Source organism: Chironomus tepperi, unplaced genomic scaffold (genome assembly GCF_022539635.2).
Source record: "Chironomus tepperi strain 1889 unplaced genomic scaffold, CSIRO-AGI_Ctep_v1 contig_85, whole genome shotgun sequence".
Lineage (NCBI taxonomy): Eukaryota > Metazoa > Arthropoda > Insecta > Diptera > Chironomidae > Chironomus > Chironomus tepperi.
The window spans coordinates 730,680-749,780 of NW_027226207.1; the positions used below are offsets into that span (position 1 = coordinate 730,680).

Below are 19,101 nucleotides of genomic sequence, written 5' to 3' on the forward strand. Positions count from 1 at the left end.
TTGTCAAGGTGCCGTTTGGGTAACTTTGTATCTTCCTATGAATTTGGTGACATGTCGGTGTCCTAACAGACACGCTGTTCTGTTCGGGTTTCACTGTTCACTTTAGTTTATTAGCATCGTTATTGCAAGTTTTTTGATGACATTTTTATATTATGTCAGTTCATTTGTAAGTTGAAGATAAGACTCAAGGTAAATACGTAATATTACATTGTTTCCTTGTAGGAATAGTAGTTCAAGTAGAAAAGGTAGTTCAGGGTTATAGACAAGTTGAGCTAGAGCAAGACTTAAGGGTTCAAATTAGATTTGGTAATTGGACCAAGGCATTCGGCGAAAGGATGTTGACAATTTGACACTTGTCAGGTCATCGGTCTTCATATATTCCGATTGTAGAAGACAAGTCATGGCCAAAAACAGCCGATTGCCAACTCTGGTTCACATCCCCCTCACTTTTTTTTTTGGAAAAGTTCTTGAATTTGCTTAGGTTTTCAGTAAAAAGATCCCAAAACTCCACTAAAACTTATGAGATCTATTCAAACCCACCCACGCTCTTCCTCAAAACGTAATGGACTAGAAATATTTAAGCTTCAAGATAGCCTGAATTCATTTATCTAATTATTTCCTAGAATTACGGATCAAAGCTATGAAAAATATTTCTGCTAAAAAATGTTTATTAGATAATGGAAGGATGTAAGGCATAAACGATAATGATAATAATAATAACGCCATATGTTCTTCATAACATTATGCATTGTGCATGTATACGTAATAATAAATTTCCATTAAATAAATAATTTTCATTCTATTCCTTAAAAGCAAATATTAAGCATAATATGCGTCATTAAATGTAATCCAAATATTACATACTTCTAGTGCCACCCACATACCTACAAACATGTTTACACTTTTTTATTTCTTACCGACTCACCTTGTTATTCTTTCCATTTCTCTCACTTAACTCACGTAGAATGAATATGTGTATAAGTACTTACTTACATATATAAATACATAATCTCTACATAACATGCGTGTTCCAAAGCATAAATTTCATTTTTTCACATTCGCGATAAAGTCCTTTTTTATACTCTATGACTGCTGCTTTCCTTTCCTAGCTCACTGTTGGAATAAGAAGTAAAGATTTTTTTTATTTTTCCTTTCCATTTCCTTTCTATGCTGTATGTATACGTGTATGAAATTAAAGTAATGAACGTTAATTATTATGATTCCTTTGAGTGCTTAAGTGAATTTCTTTTCTTTTACTACTTTTCTATAGAGCAACTTTTCTTTCCATTTATGTGCTGCATTTGAAGTCTAGTTGAATAGAAATGAAATTAAAAAGTTCTATTGAAGCTTTATGGCAACGCACCAAATTTAAGTGCACTTTAATTTTTCTCGCTAAAGTGCTGGAATGAGATATGAATTTGTGGGGTTTCAGTATGGCACAGAAGTTGGCAACCTATGAGCCGCGGAACACTAAACTGTGTCTCCAAAATTTTCTGGAAACGCCATGAATCATATGCCGAGTGCAGCTTCGGTCTTGGCTTATCACAAGATGTGCCGTATAAAAAAGATTGCACATCACTGGAGTATGCCATGTAAAAATATTCCCAGCAAAACGGTTTTGCCCCATATAAAATACAGAGCAAAATGGTTTTGCTGGGAATATGCTTCTTATTACTTAATTCAGTGGTGAACAACCATTTATTTTATGTGTCTCACGTTGGTTGTAAGCCTAGATCACCATCGCACATGACATACGGTTCAAAGCACTTCCAAATTAATTTCCGTGGCACAAAGGTTGTCCACCACTGATTTAATTGAAGGTAAAAAATTTATCCTCAACAAATGAGATGGATTATCATGGAAGAAAAATGAATAGCCATTTTTAACAGTTAGAGCTGAAGAATTTCCCCCTAAAATCGTTGATTTTTTTGTATTGTAACTTGATAAATTTAAGACATAATTTTGAGGAGATTAGGAGGAATTTGAGATCTATAAAAAAAATTTTAATGGATGTATTTTGAGTATAGACTGATTTAATGATAAGCTATTTTTTATCCTAAACAGCACGATAGCAAGATAATAGAAAATAAGTCCTAAACAATCTTTTTAAATAAATTGCTATTATCTTAATGAGCTGTATTAAAATGTTTTACAAAATAAATTAACTAGAATTCAACAAGCAATAGCTAAAAACCATTAACTTCATGCTGTACAAAATGAAACATTTTAATTTTCCTTTCAGCTCTGCAAAATGTATTTTTAAGTAACCTTATAAGCAACAATAAATTACAGAGGGATTAATATTTTCATTAAGGCATTACTTTACTTTTCAAAAAACATCCATAGAACATTTTTATTAACCTCAACGGAGCTTATATTGCTATTAGATGCATCAACAGTAGGAGCTTTCATTAAGTGCATTTGAAAGCTAATGCAATAAATCCTGAGGCAGTGAATTGAGTCTTACGATGTAAGAAGTCGTTCATTAATGACGTTCAATTTAGTAAGTGAAAGTATTTAGAGCTGCAGGACGATTCCATGATTGACGTAATTCATACATAATCCTTGATTGAGTTTAAGGAAGAGCTTATGCTGCTTTCTGAAGGACTTGACGAATTTCTCCTCAAAAAATCATTTCTTTATAATCGTATTAACAATTGGTTACATGTATTGAATGCTCACGTTTTAAGTATTCACTTCCAAGAAGGCTCAATAAAGTTAACTTTTCTTAAATTCCATGAACATTTCCGTAACAATATACAGCAAGCTATTGATTGAAAGGAAAATTGTTTGAAAAAAATTTCATTTAAAAACTTTTAAGACGAAATGTTTCATTCGAGGAAATTCATTGAATCCAGTTCAATCAAAGTAAAACGAATTAAGGTTTGAGTTTATGAACGAACAAAGCTTGAAATGAAATGGAGTTGAGATATTTTTGGATCTTTAATGGCAATGGGATCCTTAATAAGATTTTATGTTATTGAATTTTGCAGTAAGATCGCAAATTTTAAAGCCTAGTGAAACGAAATACTGTTTTTAGAGATTTTTTTGCTATGCCTAGCTTTCTAAGATCCTTTTGTAATTATCTAAATGTACTTATTTTAATCAAAACAACTTCCTTACGGATTTATTATTCCACAATGTTTATTCTTCAGAGTTTTAATACAGACTAAAATTTTATTAGAAAGGGGTCTTCAACTATGTAAAATAAATATATAATTTGAATTACAAATGAAAGTTATGACAAACAATTTCAGGTTCAATATTCTCAATTCATAAAGTATAATTAAATCACAGAAAATGATTTAATCTCCGATTAATGCTATGCTTAAGTGATGATAATGAGGATTTAAGGCAATTATAGGAGGTTTTTGCGGTTGTAAAACATTTAAACGTGATGAAAATCGGTTTATGGCTCGAAAATCTGATAACTCATTTTTAATATCAACCGAAACCCTTTCGTTGTGGACATTAAATGAGTTAAACGTGGACTAAATTTTTTGAGTGCTTTCTTTTAATGTTATAACGTGAAAAATGGTGATTTCAGAACCTTCTGTACCGCGTTCAAAATTCAATTTACTCTTTTGATTCTCTATTGCTTATTTATACGCAGCACATCCGGCTAAAGATTTCCCGTGATATATGTGTGTATTATTATTCTATTCGATTGTATTTTTGCTGACAAAGGCCAGGCTTATTATTTATGAAGATAATCCGACACAAATATTATTCTTTTTCTTATAAAGGTTCGACCTAGAACAGTTAAGGCTCAAAAAAGCACAATCAATTGTGTTGAGTTTACAATATTTTATGTTAGCGAGTTTTTACTTCTGATTTTTCACCCCTTTTCTTTAATGAAATATAGCCATGTAATTACTCTTATTTCAAATCGTCTTAGTAAGGCCTTTTTCTCTACCATCATCTGTGTCTCCTCATTTTTTATTCCTCATCTGTGTACAAGTGTGTTTTTGTTCCACTAATGATATTTAATTTTTAATATTGAAGCAGAGAAAAAAGTCGCCTTTTCGTCTACCATCGCATCTTTTGGTGAATAATTTATCTTCGTTCTGAGGCTTTTATCAATTGCGTTGCCTTGAAAAATCTCCTACAGCTTCTACCTCGCAGATAAATTTAAATTAATTCATTAGTGGATGATTTAAAACATATGAATCGACAATAATAAGCAAATGGTTTGTGGATATTATTACTGTTTTAGTCGATGTGGATATTATTAACTGATTTTGGAAATTAACGGTCATTCAGAATTTGAAAAGTAACGCAAGTTCAAAATTGATATTGAAGTTCAAAGTTTAAATGGCGGGAATTTTCAGAGCAAGAAATTTAGTCTGGTTCAAGCACTCAAGGAGGAAACATCTAAAAGGAGCATAGTCAGCATTATTTTATTCAAACAAGAAGCTTAATAACATGTAATTTATGAATCGATCCACAAAATATTCTATTAATGGTTAAATCTACCGAAGACTTTTTCGACTTGATTTTCTTTTTCTCAAATTTTTTCAAAATTAAGTGCTTTACATATGCATTTTGATATTTAATATAGATAGAAATATAGTATCTATCATTTTAAGTAGTAATCAGCTAATTTCAAGCTTTAGTTAAAGAGTTATTTCAATTTAAAAATGTTTCTCGGTTAATAGATAAAAATTACCCTTTTTTTCATTTTCAGTTTTCCAAATTTAGACAAATGTTTGACTACAAAAAACTCATTTTTTCAATTTTCGGTGTTATATGCTTCAGTTTCATGCTCAATATGCCTGTTAAACATGTCTAGGGTAAAGAATATAATTTTTGTGGTAATATAATTTTTGTGGTATTGACATTTTTTTGAAAAATCTATTTTACATTGCTTTTAACATCCAGAAAGGTAAAAAAATTATGAAAGAATGCTATAAAAGTGATATATGTTTAGTTTTTTGAAGCTGTTACTATGCTATAACTAAGTTTTTATGATTCAAAAATTTACCCTAAAAATTCAAGTTTTTACTACAATTTTCAATTAAACATTTTCTTAAGGATTTATCACTGATTCTTTAAGGAAGTGCACTAAAATGATAAAACAAACCATATATTTTCACATTAACTAGTATTAAACAGTTAAAGTTAATTAGTTTAACTAAAAAAACACATTTAAAATATGTAAACATTGAATATAATTTTTGTGGTAAAAAAATCTAATTTTTGTGGTATTTTTTCTAAGAGATTTTTTGGATGATTTTTCCCTAAGGTTGATGCTCCCCTATCTTATTTAAAATTTAAAAATTCGTTAAATTTTTTTCAAATATTTTTTAGTTATTTTATCATTTTCCACATACTTTTCAGACTTAAATTGAACTCAAATAAGTTGAATATAAGTCTGATAATAAATTTAGGTAATTCTTGAAGTATTAAGCTAGAAATCGTCAATTTATTATTACCACAAAAATTATATTTTTTTACCACAAAAATTATATTTCATAGCACAAAAATTATATTCACTAATAAAATCAGTTTTTCACGAAAACTGTTATTTTACGATAAACTTTGATTAGCTTGTAATAAACTTCCTTGTTTCCTGGATATTTTGCCGAAGAAATTATTCTAAAAGAATTAACGCGTGAAAAGTTATGAACTTTTAAAGTCTTGAAGAATGGAATTACCACAAAAATTATATTCTTTACCCTAGTTAATGAGAATTTCATCAAAAATAGCGTTTCTCGGTTAATATTTCAACTCATTATTGCAAAACAATTTTCGTTTGTTTACAAAATTTAATTTCGATTTTAAAAGGAACTAGACACTTTTGTCTTTAAATAATGAGAGCAACACAAAAGTAATTAAAATCTTAATCGAAATTCCAGGTCACGATATACTTTAAGCAAACAGATTTAGAGAAAAGAGAATTTAAAAATTTGTTTACACTGTTAAAAATTTTTGTATCGAAAAATTTCAGTGCACTTTATCTGTAGATTTAACCTAATGTAGATTTATTTCAGCAAAATAAGCTCCTATGTTATTAGAATCGTCATGAAAAATCTTCAAAGTTTCAACACAAGCATGCAGGCGAAGTTGAATTAGAGCATTTCAAAACCAAACCAATTGTTTGTTTCTTTCTTCTCTTTCCATTTCAGCACTTAAAATTGAAAAATGGAAAAACAATTCGAGAGGAAAAATAAGAAAAATATAAGCTGAGTTGTTAAGGATATCATATAAAGCGCATTTGCCATCATTAATTATTGAACACAATTATGTTATGATGATAAAATCCTACCTTGCCTAACTGCGTACATAAACTTCTTAAATGAAGCTTCTTCGAAAATATACTCAGTCATCCGTAACAAGCGCGATACACACATTTATTGTATGAAATACGAGAAAAAAAACTCAAAATGTACACCTGACTTGACAGCAACAATAGGATAAAAGCTCATGTGTGAGTAAAAGAGAAAGGAGAATAATAAAAGATTAAGGCAGAAAAGGTGTTTAAAAGGAATAAAGGAAAGCTTTGTTCTCAATTTTTTTTTTTTTTTCACATGAAAATCATTAAAAAAGTATACAGTCGTGAAAAGAACAGCAATGGAAAGAATAACATGTTAGAGCAATAATTACAGAATATTTCACAAAACTTTTACTTCTGTTGTGGAAAATAATAAAAATCTCGAGCCTGCTTCTTGCTGTGAAACCTGTAATTTAATGCTTTCTGTAAATTGTGGGATATTTTGGATATGGCGTCTAATTGTTGGAGTAGAGCAACATACAGTATAAAATAAATTTTAGGACTCAAATCTGTAGACGTTATTTATGAACAATGCAAAAGAAAATGTAAGAAAATAAGTGGAAATAGGACGTCAAAGCGCAGTTCGAACGGAAATATCAGTCATTTGCTGTGGGTACCAAGAGTTGATTTTTCAATTTGCTAAAATTAATGGAATATCCATAATACAAGCTCAGCACCTTTTGACTCTCGACTAAATTAATTCACACAAAGTGAATCAAACAAGCCATGTCATTTCCACCTAAAAAGAAGTTTTAACAATTAATTAAGTTAGACCATAAAACTCCAACAACTATTAGCAACATAAGTGTAAATGAGATGCTACAGTAACATTTGATTTAATAAAGTAAAAAAAGGTGAAAAAGTTAGTTCAGCAATTTTCTTTTATTTTTCCTTAATTTCTCTGTGAAAAAAGATTTTCATGATGTTTTTCATTCTGATGTCAAAATTTGGAAAGTTGAAAAATTGTAAATTAGAATTTAAGAAGTCTTATTTCATGCTTTTCTTGAAAGCAGCTTTTAAAGCCTACAACATTGTTTTCAAATGTAAAATTCAATTTGAAATTTAAGTATTTTATTTTTAAGGTTCTATTTCGGTTGAAGCACGAAAGAAAATTCTTCAAAATTTTATGGTAAATGCTACTCGTGCATATAATGTGACTCTTTTCTGACATCATGAAAAATTAAACCTTAAAAGAGTTGAAAAGTCAACATATCCAATTAAAATGATATTTGAAGTTAGTACTTGCTTATTTGGTGTGGCGAACGTGAGACTATTGCGGAATAGAGAGAACATCTAAAGCTGACTTTATCCTTTGAAACCTTCATCCAGTTTGAGATTTTAGGAATTAAATGTCATTTTAAATTCATGAAATAGCATGTACTGTGAAGCTTTTTATAAGCTTTGAAAAATGAATAATTATTAAAAACTTTGAAAGCTTTCTGTCTAAAAATTAACCGTCGAAATTTTTTCGAATTTTTATTAAGTTTGTAGAATTTTGGATTTGGGTAATTTAGATGAGAACTCAAATTGCATATATTTAAGGGGCTGTAAGATGTCACATGAAATTGGACAAAATTCAAATTTCATTCATAATCTATTGAAAATTCAACAAGTCAAGCATAATCTTGCAAAGCATTAATTTTTTCAATATCCATAGATTCTTCTGCATGATCTATGATATTGTGATTCCGATTCATCGAATCATAAAAAGTTCAACATTAATTATTTAACTTTATTTCAAGAAGTTACGTGATTTTCATGACTTGAATTATGTTAAACTGTGCATTCAAAACAGCACATTTTAATCGATTAAGTTAACTTTGTTGATTTTACTTATTTTAGAAATTTTTAAAATTCATTTATTATTTCATTCATAAATTCTTTTCTTTTGTTTTCTTGTGTGCGACTTGAAAACTTTTCTTTTGGCTATTGATCATAAAAGATGAATATGTAATTCTTCTTTTTACCGAAGCACGCTTCTTTTTATTGTTTGTTTTGATCATTCATTCGCAAGCTTTATAGATACGTTTTCCATACAATTCTCATGCAAACAATTGTCAAGAGAGTTTAATGCTCTAAAGAAGAGAGAAATGAGTCAAATGTGAACTTTTCCAATAGTAAACAGTGTAGAGTAATTTCTAGTGATTTCTCTATGACTCTCCGTCCTGTGATTTAATGGGTAGGATTTAATTGAATTAAGATATCATTGAATCATTACGTAAATTTTAGTGTCAGAATGGAAATTTTAGTTTCCACAATTTATCGGTCAATTTTATTTTAAAATATTATCTATAAAAACCGTACAATTTCCCACCAAAAACATAACAGTTGTATAGTTCTGAAAGTGATTTGCTTGTGTCAAAATATTGTTAATTTATAAAAATAATTAAATTAAGCAAAAAGTACTGCAAAAGAGCATATCCAACTCTGCGCAACATATGGAATGAAACGTGAGAATATCGAGAAACAGAAAAAAGCATGCACACGATACATAGAGAGTGAAAAATTATTGTTGTTGTTTATTTTTTCGGCGAGAGGTGCAAAAAGAGCAGCTCTTGCTTTATTGAAGTTTTGTCTTCCGTGGCTTATAGACGTGCTAGACATATACTACCAGTATAAAGTATAAAAAGTTGTAGCTTAATTTAGTGGTTGGGAAGATAATGAAATCAATCTATTGAATATTTTTGTGATAACAATTATTTTTGTGTCTGTAAATACATTAATCGTATTAAGGAAATAAATAAATATTTCGTGTGTTTATCGTGTTATAAAAGGAGCAATAAATTAAGAAAATGGGACCAGTAGAGGTAATTAATATATTTTTACATTCAATTGATACCTGTAGTCAAGTCATATGACGTTTATCTGTAAAAAAAACAGTATGACATGTTTCCGCAGTGCTGTTATTAAAAAGTATATGATAAACAATAAGAGCAAAAGAGGAGGAAAATGGCTCGTTGAACTATAATATCACTTTCATACATATATGTGAACTTTTGCTGCCAACTAACTTTTTGTGCAAATAACAATTTCAAGAAAAACTGTTTTGTGCTTAAATGTAAAATTTTTAAATTAAAGTCATGAATTGTGTGTGGTTTTTCTCACGAGCAAGTAACTAGCATGTACAATTACTTCACAACTTAGTTTCCAATATTCAGAGCTTTCAAAATTCATTAATTTTTGGAAAATTTACATCAAATCGACTCTCATTTATTATGACTTGTTGTTCAGTATACACACTTTAATTCATTATCATCGATCATAAAAAATAAAATAAATTTCGCAATTGTATTGAGGGAAATTTTTCTTCCATTTAATTTATTTATTTCTCTTTATCTAATCTTGAATTTCTGAAGTGAACGCGTAACGAAAAATACTTGAAAAAGCCATTTGATACTTTTTTTTGGCGATAATTGTGCTCGTTTTTAAAATTAAAGTTATTGACGGAAGAGTTTCTTCCAATTTCTTTGTGCTTCTTCCTCAAAATTTCCATCTTCTTGCTTATTTGTGCTTCATACTTGATGCCATTATACCGTTGCAGAATTGGTAGTAGCTAAAGTGTATAGTATTATATTTTTATTTTAAAGATTTATGCCCCGTTACATTATAAAAACTCACCCTTTTGGAAAATTTGACCCAACTCTTTGTACGCGTAATGTTAAAAGATCATGTCGGATAGGAAGTCAACGAAATGGAAATACATGTATTAAGGAGAATTTTAATTTTTCACATGTGAAAGTTTTTATTTCTCTTATTTTATTCCTCTTACATAAAGATTTTTCATATTTGTAGTTAGATTTCATTATGATGTCCATTGAGCAGTCGGCAGTAAACAGATATACATTGGAAATTACAATGTTTCATAGTCTAAGCGGTATTTATTCGTAATAATAATAAGAAAAAATTTCTCTCCATGTATCCAAATGCTGCTATTTGGTGGAAAAGATTAATACAAAACCATCGACTCCACATCAAATCTCTTCCTTCTTCTGCTACCTATTGTGAAGTTTGAGCTTTGTGCTGTACCGCTCTTGACCGGTTGAATGTAAATATTCAATTCAGTAGTCACTTTGACTATGAATGAATGCTTTAGAACCTTTCAAATATTTAATTTGTGTTTTAGAACCTTACAACAGCATTTATTCATTTATCAACAATTTTACATTTGTATGGTTTTCAAAATATTTTAACCGTTTGAATTGAAATTCACCGTTAAAATTCAAATCTCCAAATGATCGTTAAATTTTCAAAATCGTAAAGATTAAGCAAATGCGTTCATTAAGAGTTCTCTCGTCTGTTTTGGATGCACATATGAACATAACTGAAAACGAAATTTAAAAGCTATTAAATTATTAAACATCATTACATGTAAGCATAAAGATTTTTTCGTTAGCCATAACTTCTCGCCATAAATAAATTAAGATTCTTTTCGTTGTGGTCTCGTTATTAAAAAAAACTATATCCACGAATGTAACTGTACACAACAAATCGTGATCATGAAATCAATTCTTAATAAGTTTTTGTGAAATAAAAAAAAAAAATATTATACAGCAGATTTCTTGAAATTGTATCATGGAGGTCATAAACATTTGTTTTACATTATTTCGCATGAAATCGATCTAAATCTCTTAATAATTTTGTTGACTAATTCACCTGTACTAGAAGTGTAACAAAAAAAATAAAGTGTACAATATTGACGTGAAATAAAAAAGTATGTACATCCTCCTAGTAAATACTGAAAAAATACCCAACCATTCAACCATTCACTCATGCATATTTCCGGTTTCACTTTTATTTGAGACACGGCAATGCTCTTTCATGTGTGCAAACACATTAACTTGTATAAATTCTCTCTCTAACTATTTAATGCAAAATAATTTGAATGGCTTCATTCAATTCACGAAAAATGGAAGAGATACATACATAAAAAAGACTATTATGTTAAGTTGTTATTTTCTTATTGTATGCCAAAAGAATGCTGACATAAAATAGACGCGAAAAGAAGAAAAATACTTAAAATCTGATAATGATCGGTTAATGACATTAACATAAAAACCAAAAAACCAAAATAATAAGAAACATGCATGCCGAAATGAAGAAAAACCAAAGCCACAGTAAGATTTCAATGTAACGAAAATAATGACCTACTTTTACGTTTCTTTTTTGTGCTGGCCAAAAAGAAGTAATCAATGTGAAGGTAGTTCGTGGAAGAAGAATATTGAAAGCAGTTTATGGTTGCGGCAAAGCGCATTTATGCTTCAATGAAATTGTCAAATTTTTTTGGCTGACGTTTGTCAATCGATAGTCGGTCTTGAGATTTAGACACTCCAATAAATATGCATACCTGCATATCTAGATGGCTTTTGATGGATTACCTGTATGCAATATGAATGATATTCACAAGATGCTGAAATTGGATTGTAAAATATCCAGCACCAAGCTCTACAATTGAATGTCAAACTATAGTTGCGGACAATAAGGAAGATCAACAGTTGTTTTATGCCATAAATAAATTAGGAAAATCCTCGGCAAAACTTACCGGCATTGATCACAATGCTATTTTGATACAAATAAGCTGCTTAATTTGAGCAGCATTGATAGTCATAAAATGATGACATCTTATTACTTCAATTTGGAAGCTTAAGAAAAATAAGCAATCGGATTGCATTTGAATATAAATCAGTAAACAGTAGTTTCTATCTCAATTCACATTTGTAGCAATTTATCGCATTGCCGATTGAGTAACAATCTCGGTAACAATCCTGTTTAAGAAAGTCACTTTCGATATCCTGAAATATCTAGTTTGGCAGACATAGAAAGTGAATTTCATTCATTTCCTGATCCACAATCACCCACATAGTCAAAGTGTATCCGCAAAAGAACAATTGTTTAGCAAAAGTCAGTTCCAAAAAAAGAAAACAATGTCAAATGGTTAAGAAGAGTTTGCCAGTATAACGTAAGAAGAGAAACACGTGATTGGCAAGAAGAGAGAAAATTGTTCAATTGAACCAACCAGTTTTTCCACTTCGATTTCATTCAATTATCTTTTATTAGAGGCACCAGCACTAACAGCAGAGAGAAGAAAGAAAAGTTTCACTTTGATATTAAAAAATTATTTCTTTTCTTATTGCAAACATCATCAACATATTACAATATTAATAATGATCATATGGAAATAAGAAGTCAAAGAACTTGCACAAATATTTTTCATCCTTTCCTTTCTCTTACTTACTTTAAATTGAATGGGCATTTAATTTTTATTTAAATGTAATACAGCAGTAGCTCATTAAAAATGCACAGTATCTATAATGTGTGAAAATAAAATTAATGAATTATGAAAAATGGCTTTATAAGCCCGCGCAGCCAGCCACTAACGAAAATCGATTGAATCATTCGATTTCCTAGATTATTCATTCATTTGTTATCATTATCTTATCGAAACTTTGTTTTGTTGGCATTAAATTGTTTGAACGCGATACTTGGTTTGCGCAAAAAAAGAACGTGTATGGCAACTGCATAGGGCAGGTGATTCTAACTTCCTTCTTCTTTGTGCTTCTTTGTTACTTTTGACACAATGGATTTGATCATTCACGACGTCCGGTTCTTGTTCTGTCCGACAGCTGAAGTTCTTGTTATTATGCTGAACGCTTTCAAGATCAGATTGAAATTCAATTCCAAATAGAATCCATTAATGCTTCATACAGAAATCCATTATAGATCATCGTTAACTTCCGTTCCATCATCTTAATTTTGATTGTTGCTTGTCATTTATTTTAAACAATTCATTTGAGTTCTTAACTGCATAACTGGATGTTTGATTGATTTTTGGAAATTGATGATTGAACCTGAATTTGGCGAGTAATTGATTTTCCTTTTAAGTGACGCAACCGAAGCAGTTTTTCAAAGAATCTCTTATCTAAAGTAAATTTTGTTAAGTATATTTATTTTGCAATATACTTAAGAATGGCTGTATTTAGTAAAAATATTTGCTAATTAGTTAGTATGCGAAATGATTAGCCAAACTTCTTTGTATTGCCTAGGCACAAAATATTTGCATACTTCTGAATTGATATCATAACGTCCGTTAAATTTTTGAAATTCTTGAATAGGTCAAAAATTCAAATTCCAAAAATCCGTTGGAATTCAATTTCTAAAAGTTCGTTAAAATTGATGTAATTACATCAAGATTCTTGACATTAATGTAACAAAATCATACTTCCCGATCTCTAAACAAATAAAGTAGCTAGCTGATAATAGAAACTATTGTACATACTCGAAAAACTAAGTTTGTTGCATGTGATCTTAAGATAAAAAGTACTCAAGGTACTTGGGTGGAAAAGCTCGAAGCATTTAATGGAAAATATCCACATGAAAATGGTTAAAAGACTTTTGAAAGTCACAATTTTATCATAATACAGTAATCAACACGTTACTATGTATTTATATATCTAAAATCAAACACTTATTATTTTGAGACAGTATAAAAAGATATACTTGGCTATTATTACATGCACACATGTTATCTAACGTTATTGAGAAATATTTATTCTGATGTTACAATCTTATCTCATTTATAGCTTTGCTTCCCATAGAATAATTGTACTAATTCAATGCTGTGAAATTCCAACAGTTATACTTGCTTAATTGCCTCTCTATTTCTATTTATCTTCTTAACTTTCAATTTCTATTTCCATGTATCGATGAAATAAAAAGCAGCAAGAGCCGTCAAACGAATGTCTACTTCGTATACAAAATGAAATAAGTGAAGTTGAAAAACGAGAATTAGAATTGCGAAATGAGCATGCATTGATTTCACCGTCTACGCCAACAACTAATGGAACTGTTACATTTGAGGTTGTTGATGAACAACCATTACCGGCTGATGTAATTGATGTAAGATCAACATCACCACAAAATATTTGCAGTAAAGATCATTTTAAGAAGAATAAGATCATTGAGCCTCAACCAAAGCCTCAGATGCATCAATTACTTACAGCGCCACCATTATCGAGAGCACTTTCCCAACCACAACTTTTCAACATTTCTCCAGTCAAGATTAGTTCCCCTCATAAAGGAATTATGCAAAAATTCATTGCCTCACGAGGCAAATTGAATGTTAGTCAAGTTAATCAACCAGCACCGACTAATAATTTCAAGAAAAATTTGATTATGGTATGTTGCTTCATTCCTATCATTATGATTATTATTATTGCCCATTAGCTATTTTCTTTTACGTAAATATGCACATGCAACAAGCAGTTAATGAGTTGTTTATTGTTATTATTTCTTATTTCAGGCACCAATTGAATTTAATAGCGACAGTATTAAAGCCTTTCAGAATTTAGAAAAAGCTCTAATTGAACGTGATAAGAAAGGAAAGCCAATTAGACGTGGATATGTACCAGTGGAAGAGAAAATTCAGACCGAATTGAGAGATTTAAAGAATCGTGAAACGGAATTAAAGCGTTTACATAAAATTAATGTACGCGATTTTGACGATGAAATGATACCGGACGAAATTGATAGTGACTGGAGTCCAATTAATGGAAAATTATCAAAATCAATTGATGCACTTAACAGTCATTCTAGTCCATCGCCAACAACAATTGAATCATCAAAGCCTATTCCAACACCAAGAAACACTGCTATTCGTCCGGCTGTTAGTTTAGCAACATTGATTAATTTAGAGCCGGAAATGGAAGCGCCTTCTTCTCATAAATTGATTGAACGATGGGAACATATTATTCAAGAGAATCAACAAAGAGAAAGGTCCTATAATATTAATTGAAGACGGAGATACATATAGGAAAAACTACTTCTTATTTTCTTTTGTGTCTTTATTTTTGTTTATTCCCATCAAATCTATTTATTCATTAAAAAAAAGAATGATATAATAAAGTTTTCATATTATATGGTTATAATTATTATTATTTACGCTCAAAAATGTCCAATTCATTTTTATTACTTAATTTTGCATTTAAAAAGGTTTTTAAAACAATTCATCCATGCCACCAGCCGGTGCATCCAAGTCACGATAGTGAATTAATGGACGATGGGAATTATCCATACGTCCGCCACGAGAAAATCCTCGTCCTCGAGATCCCATCATTGGTGATGCATAGGGATATGGATTATATGGCATTGGAGCAGCATATTGTGGTTGTCGGAACATTGGAGCATTTACTGGTGCTTCCTTCTTTGCATTATTTGCTGGATGTTCTGGCAATTGAGGACGTTTTGAATCTTTCAAGTAGTTATTGTAATACTCAACTTCCTTCTTTACTTCTTCAACCTTTTCAGCATGCTTACTCAATACATGTTTACGGACATAATCAGGTCCTTTGAATTTCTTTCCAGACAATGGACACAACCATTTATCCTTAGCAAGTTCTTGTGTGTTGGCAGTAATAAACTTTTCAACTTCTGTATCAATATCCTTAGCTCCCAATTTCTTCAGTTCTTCTAATGGAATATCAACAGTGCTTGCCAAAAATTGTGATATTTTATTCTCGAAGTTCTTGATATATTCAGCAGTTTCATTGGCTGTTATCTTATTTTGTGGTGGAGGTCCTCTTGCATGAATAATTCCACACCGATTTGGCATTTCATCTTCATAAGGATATTCGCAATGATCTATTGAAAATAAATTTAGTTAGAAATGCATTGATGGAATAAATATTAGTAAAATACTTACTGTAAAAGTCAACAGAATGGACGATTCTCAAATAGAGAATAATTTTATCCAAAACACTGATGTATTCAGAATCACGTTCAAGAAATTCTCCGTCATTTTCCTCTTTATTCTCACTAGACAAACCAAGTAGTTCTTCTTCTTCAGCATTTGCTTCTTCAATCAAATAGTCAGTAATGTTCTTAAGAACTGGATTTTTAGATTGTAAACCGAATGTCGATTTATCTTTCTCTTCGGACTCGTCAATTCTATCACGCCATAAGCCGTACTTTTCGTCAAGACTATGTGCAATTTTTGCACAAATTTTGATGTCATTCTTGCAAATCGTCTTATGGGCAGTGATTCCATTTACTGGACGAACGCGACGTGACAAGTCACGATTAACAATTGGCGCTAACTCACAATCACGTAATCGAATGTTATTCAAGTTCCAGCAAATTTCTTTAATGTTTACATCACGCTTGAATGTTATCCAACCTCTTCTAAAGAATCGTCGCTCTATTACAGGATCGGCAATTGCAACACGCAAAAAGCCATCGTAGCGTTTACATAGCTATATATGCATACATAAATGAGATGAAAAAAAAATTTCTTGAATGATTAAATATTCAGGTTAAATGATTTTTAATAAATTTACCGCTTCAACCTCAGCTTTTGTAATCGTCGGTGCCAAATTGCGAAGAAAAATAGAACTGGTTTTGTGCAGTTCCTCCAATTTCTTGATTTTTACTTCATCTTCGTCGTCTTTATCCAAATCAACAACTTCGTCTACCTTATCGTCTTCAATTTTCTCTTCCTCTCTTTTCTCTTCGGATTCTTGTACTTCTTTATTTTCGTCGGTACTACTTTTTTCCATATTTTCATCATTCTCTTCTGTTTGTTGTGGCTCCTGTTCGTCCTTATTCTCCCGTTCTTCTTCTTCTTCTTTACTTTCTTCATCATTTTCTACACCATTGCCATTTTGTTCCGGTTTATCTTTAGTCTTTTCATTATCAGAATTATCGGAATCTGATGAACTATCGGACGATGAACTTGAATCAGAATGTGTTCGACGACGTTTCTTGCCTTTTGTCGATTCTTCTCCTTCTTCATTTGGTGTATCTTCTTTCATCTCTGATACATTTTCTGCATTTTCCTCATTCTTTGCTTTCTCATCAACAACAGGTTTAGGCTTTTCGTCAGCAATTTTTGGCTGAACGGTATTTATAACGATCGGCTTTTCATCCAAAACCTTTAAATCGTCGTCACTACCGCCTTCCAATTTTATAACAACTGTGTCCAAGAGACGAATTAATGCCTCCGTATTTGTTGTATCGACATTAACTTTTGTAACGTCCCCTTTGCCTAGCAGCTCAATGAAAACGTCAATTCGTTTCTGTAAACATGAACAAAAAAAAAAAAATAAACTCATTAGCTAGTCGCTCTTTATTATTGTTATTTGTCGTGGTATGGACAAATGAATTTTAATAATAAAATACTGACCTTCAGATATTCAATTTGTTCTTCTTTTCTCTTCATTGACATTTCAGGATGGTATTTGAGTTTAAACCTATAAAATAATGAATGAAAAAAAAATGTAATGAATTTTAAATATCCATGTAAAGAATCTCTTTTTTAAGAGCAAGAAAAAAAGACCTATAAAAGGAATATATAATCAAGTTTAAATAATCGACATTTGTTGGATATACCCAATAATATAAAAAGGATTACATTACATCAATAAATTATGCACCATCATTAAAAATTGTCAATTTTTTTATATATCATAAGATGATGATTTTTGAAATTCTTACCTCCTCTATCGTTTGGAATTGTCTTTAGCATATATCTTAATTCAATATTATCGAAATCATTATTTTTCTCATGAAAGTTTAAATAATTTAAAAATACATCATTTGAAACGAGTTTAAAAAACGCGAAAGGAAATTTAATAATGATTGTGTGCACGAATTTTTGTGGTTGCTTGTAAAGACAACATGAGTGGCTGTAATAAAATTATCGTTATTATACACATCATTTCTTTCTAATAAATTTTGTATGTGACATTCAGATCATGTAAAAAAAATAAGTGGATTGAAGACGATATTTTTCTTAAATTGGTACACAAGAAGAACTAGATAGTAACAAAGTACACTAAATATTCAAAGAAATGTTATAGCAATTTACCATCATTATTAGGGCACTTACCATTCTTCGTCCTTGTGTGCAACAAAGAATTCATTCAATTGACTTCGTTTAAATTCCAATTTGTACTCATTATACTTGGAAATTGCTGTTTCATCAGAGATTGAATCATCTTGAGCCACAAGAAATTGCTTTAAACTCATCATTGGTGGTTGGCTAAGTCCATCCGAAATTGCTGGCGGTGGATGTGATTCACGTGGATTAGGCATTGCATATGGACTTAAATTTGCGTATGGATCATGAGATGTTGGGTATGGATACATATAGTCCATTGGTGATCCACCATATCCTCTATGACCTCTTTCTTCATAATCTGGACGAATTCTTTTTGCAGGCGGTGAATATCGTGCAGAACGATAATATGGCTCATTACGTGAGCGATTTCTATAAAACATAAATATTAATAAGTACAGGATCAATGAATAAGAGTTAGTTTTTGCATTAATTACCTTTCTCTGTCAGGCCATCTTTCTCTTTCGCCGCCACCTCCTCCTCTTTCGCCTCTAAATTTATCACGTCTTTTACGATCATATTCATCATCTGAATCGCCCATTTTTGCTATAATGTTAATAAAAAGTATAAATTTATTGATTTTAATTAATCTAGTTGGCGAAAAACTAATGATTTTTGGCATAAATTGAGTGAAATTTTTTGAGCGTTCTAGAAATTTTTTTATTTCACTTAAATCGATTGTTTAACTTACATTTTCTTGTAAATTTCAATGACTTGTGGTTAAAAGTAGTGGATATAAAGTAAATTTGTCAAATACAATCAGTTAAATACACAATTAATGTACCAAAATTAATTAAGAAAGTTTTTAAGCTTTCTTAATTGAAATCTGTCGAAGGGAAAACCTCTATGAGAAATGCAATCAGTATAGTTGAAAACCCCTCTAATTTAAAATTGAGTGCGTTCAAAAATTAACGGTCGTTGTCCAATGTTTTCATTCAGT

General features: G+C 30.4%; 2 protein-coding genes across 3 annotated transcripts; one reads left to right on the forward strand and one right to left on the reverse strand.

Annotated features, from left to right (window-relative positions):
- The first annotated feature begins 8,838 nt into the window (after positions 1-8,838).
- mdu (meduse) lies at positions 8,839-15,208 on the forward strand. 2 transcript variants are annotated; one of them, XM_070634726.1, is made up of 3 exons: positions 8,839-9,081; positions 13,988-14,446; positions 14,571-15,208. In XM_070634726.1, the coding sequence occupies exons 1-3, from the start codon at positions 9,067-9,069 to the stop codon at positions 15,060-15,062; spliced, it is 966 nt and encodes a 321-aa protein (XP_070490827.1). In that variant the 5' UTR covers positions 8,839-9,066; the 3' UTR covers positions 15,063-15,208. The 2 variants fall into 2 exon arrangements, with proteins under 2 accessions (XP_070490827.1, XP_070490828.1); XM_070634727.1 differs by having other exon boundaries at positions 13,991-14,446.
- On the reverse strand, positions 15,049-19,012 carry Ars2 (arsenic resistance protein 2). The gene is made up of 7 exons (XM_070634725.1): positions 18,853-19,012; positions 18,599-18,707; positions 18,153-18,533; positions 17,448-17,514; positions 16,603-17,340; positions 15,969-16,518; positions 15,049-15,907 (listed from the first exon to the last, which is right to left on the reverse strand). Exons 2-7 carry the CDS (start codon positions 18,700-18,702, stop codon positions 15,264-15,266), a joined length of 2,484 nt encoding a protein of 827 aa, XP_070490826.1. The 5' UTR covers positions 18,703-18,707; positions 18,853-19,012; the 3' UTR covers positions 15,049-15,263.
- Between the last annotated feature and the right edge of the window lie 89 nt (positions 19,013-19,101).

Excerpts from the sequence above, each read along its gene's own strand:
- Ars2 (XM_070634725.1), bottom strand. The coding sequence starts at position 18,702 with ATGGGCGATTCAGATGATGAATATGATCGTAAAAGACGTGATAAATTT. Across the intron at positions 17,341-17,447 it reads AACAAATTGAATATCTGAAG|AAACGAATTGACGTTTTCAT; the intron begins GTCAGTATTTTA and ends TCATGTTTACAG. Across the intron at positions 16,519-16,602 it reads CAAAAGCTGAGGTTGAAGCG|CTATGTAAACGCTACGATGG; the intron begins GTAAATTTATTA and ends ATGCATATATAG.
- mdu (XM_070634726.1), top strand. Across the intron at positions 14,447-14,570 it reads TCAAGAAAAATTTGATTATG|GCACCAATTGAATTTAATAG; the intron begins GTATGTTGCTTC and ends TTCTTATTTCAG.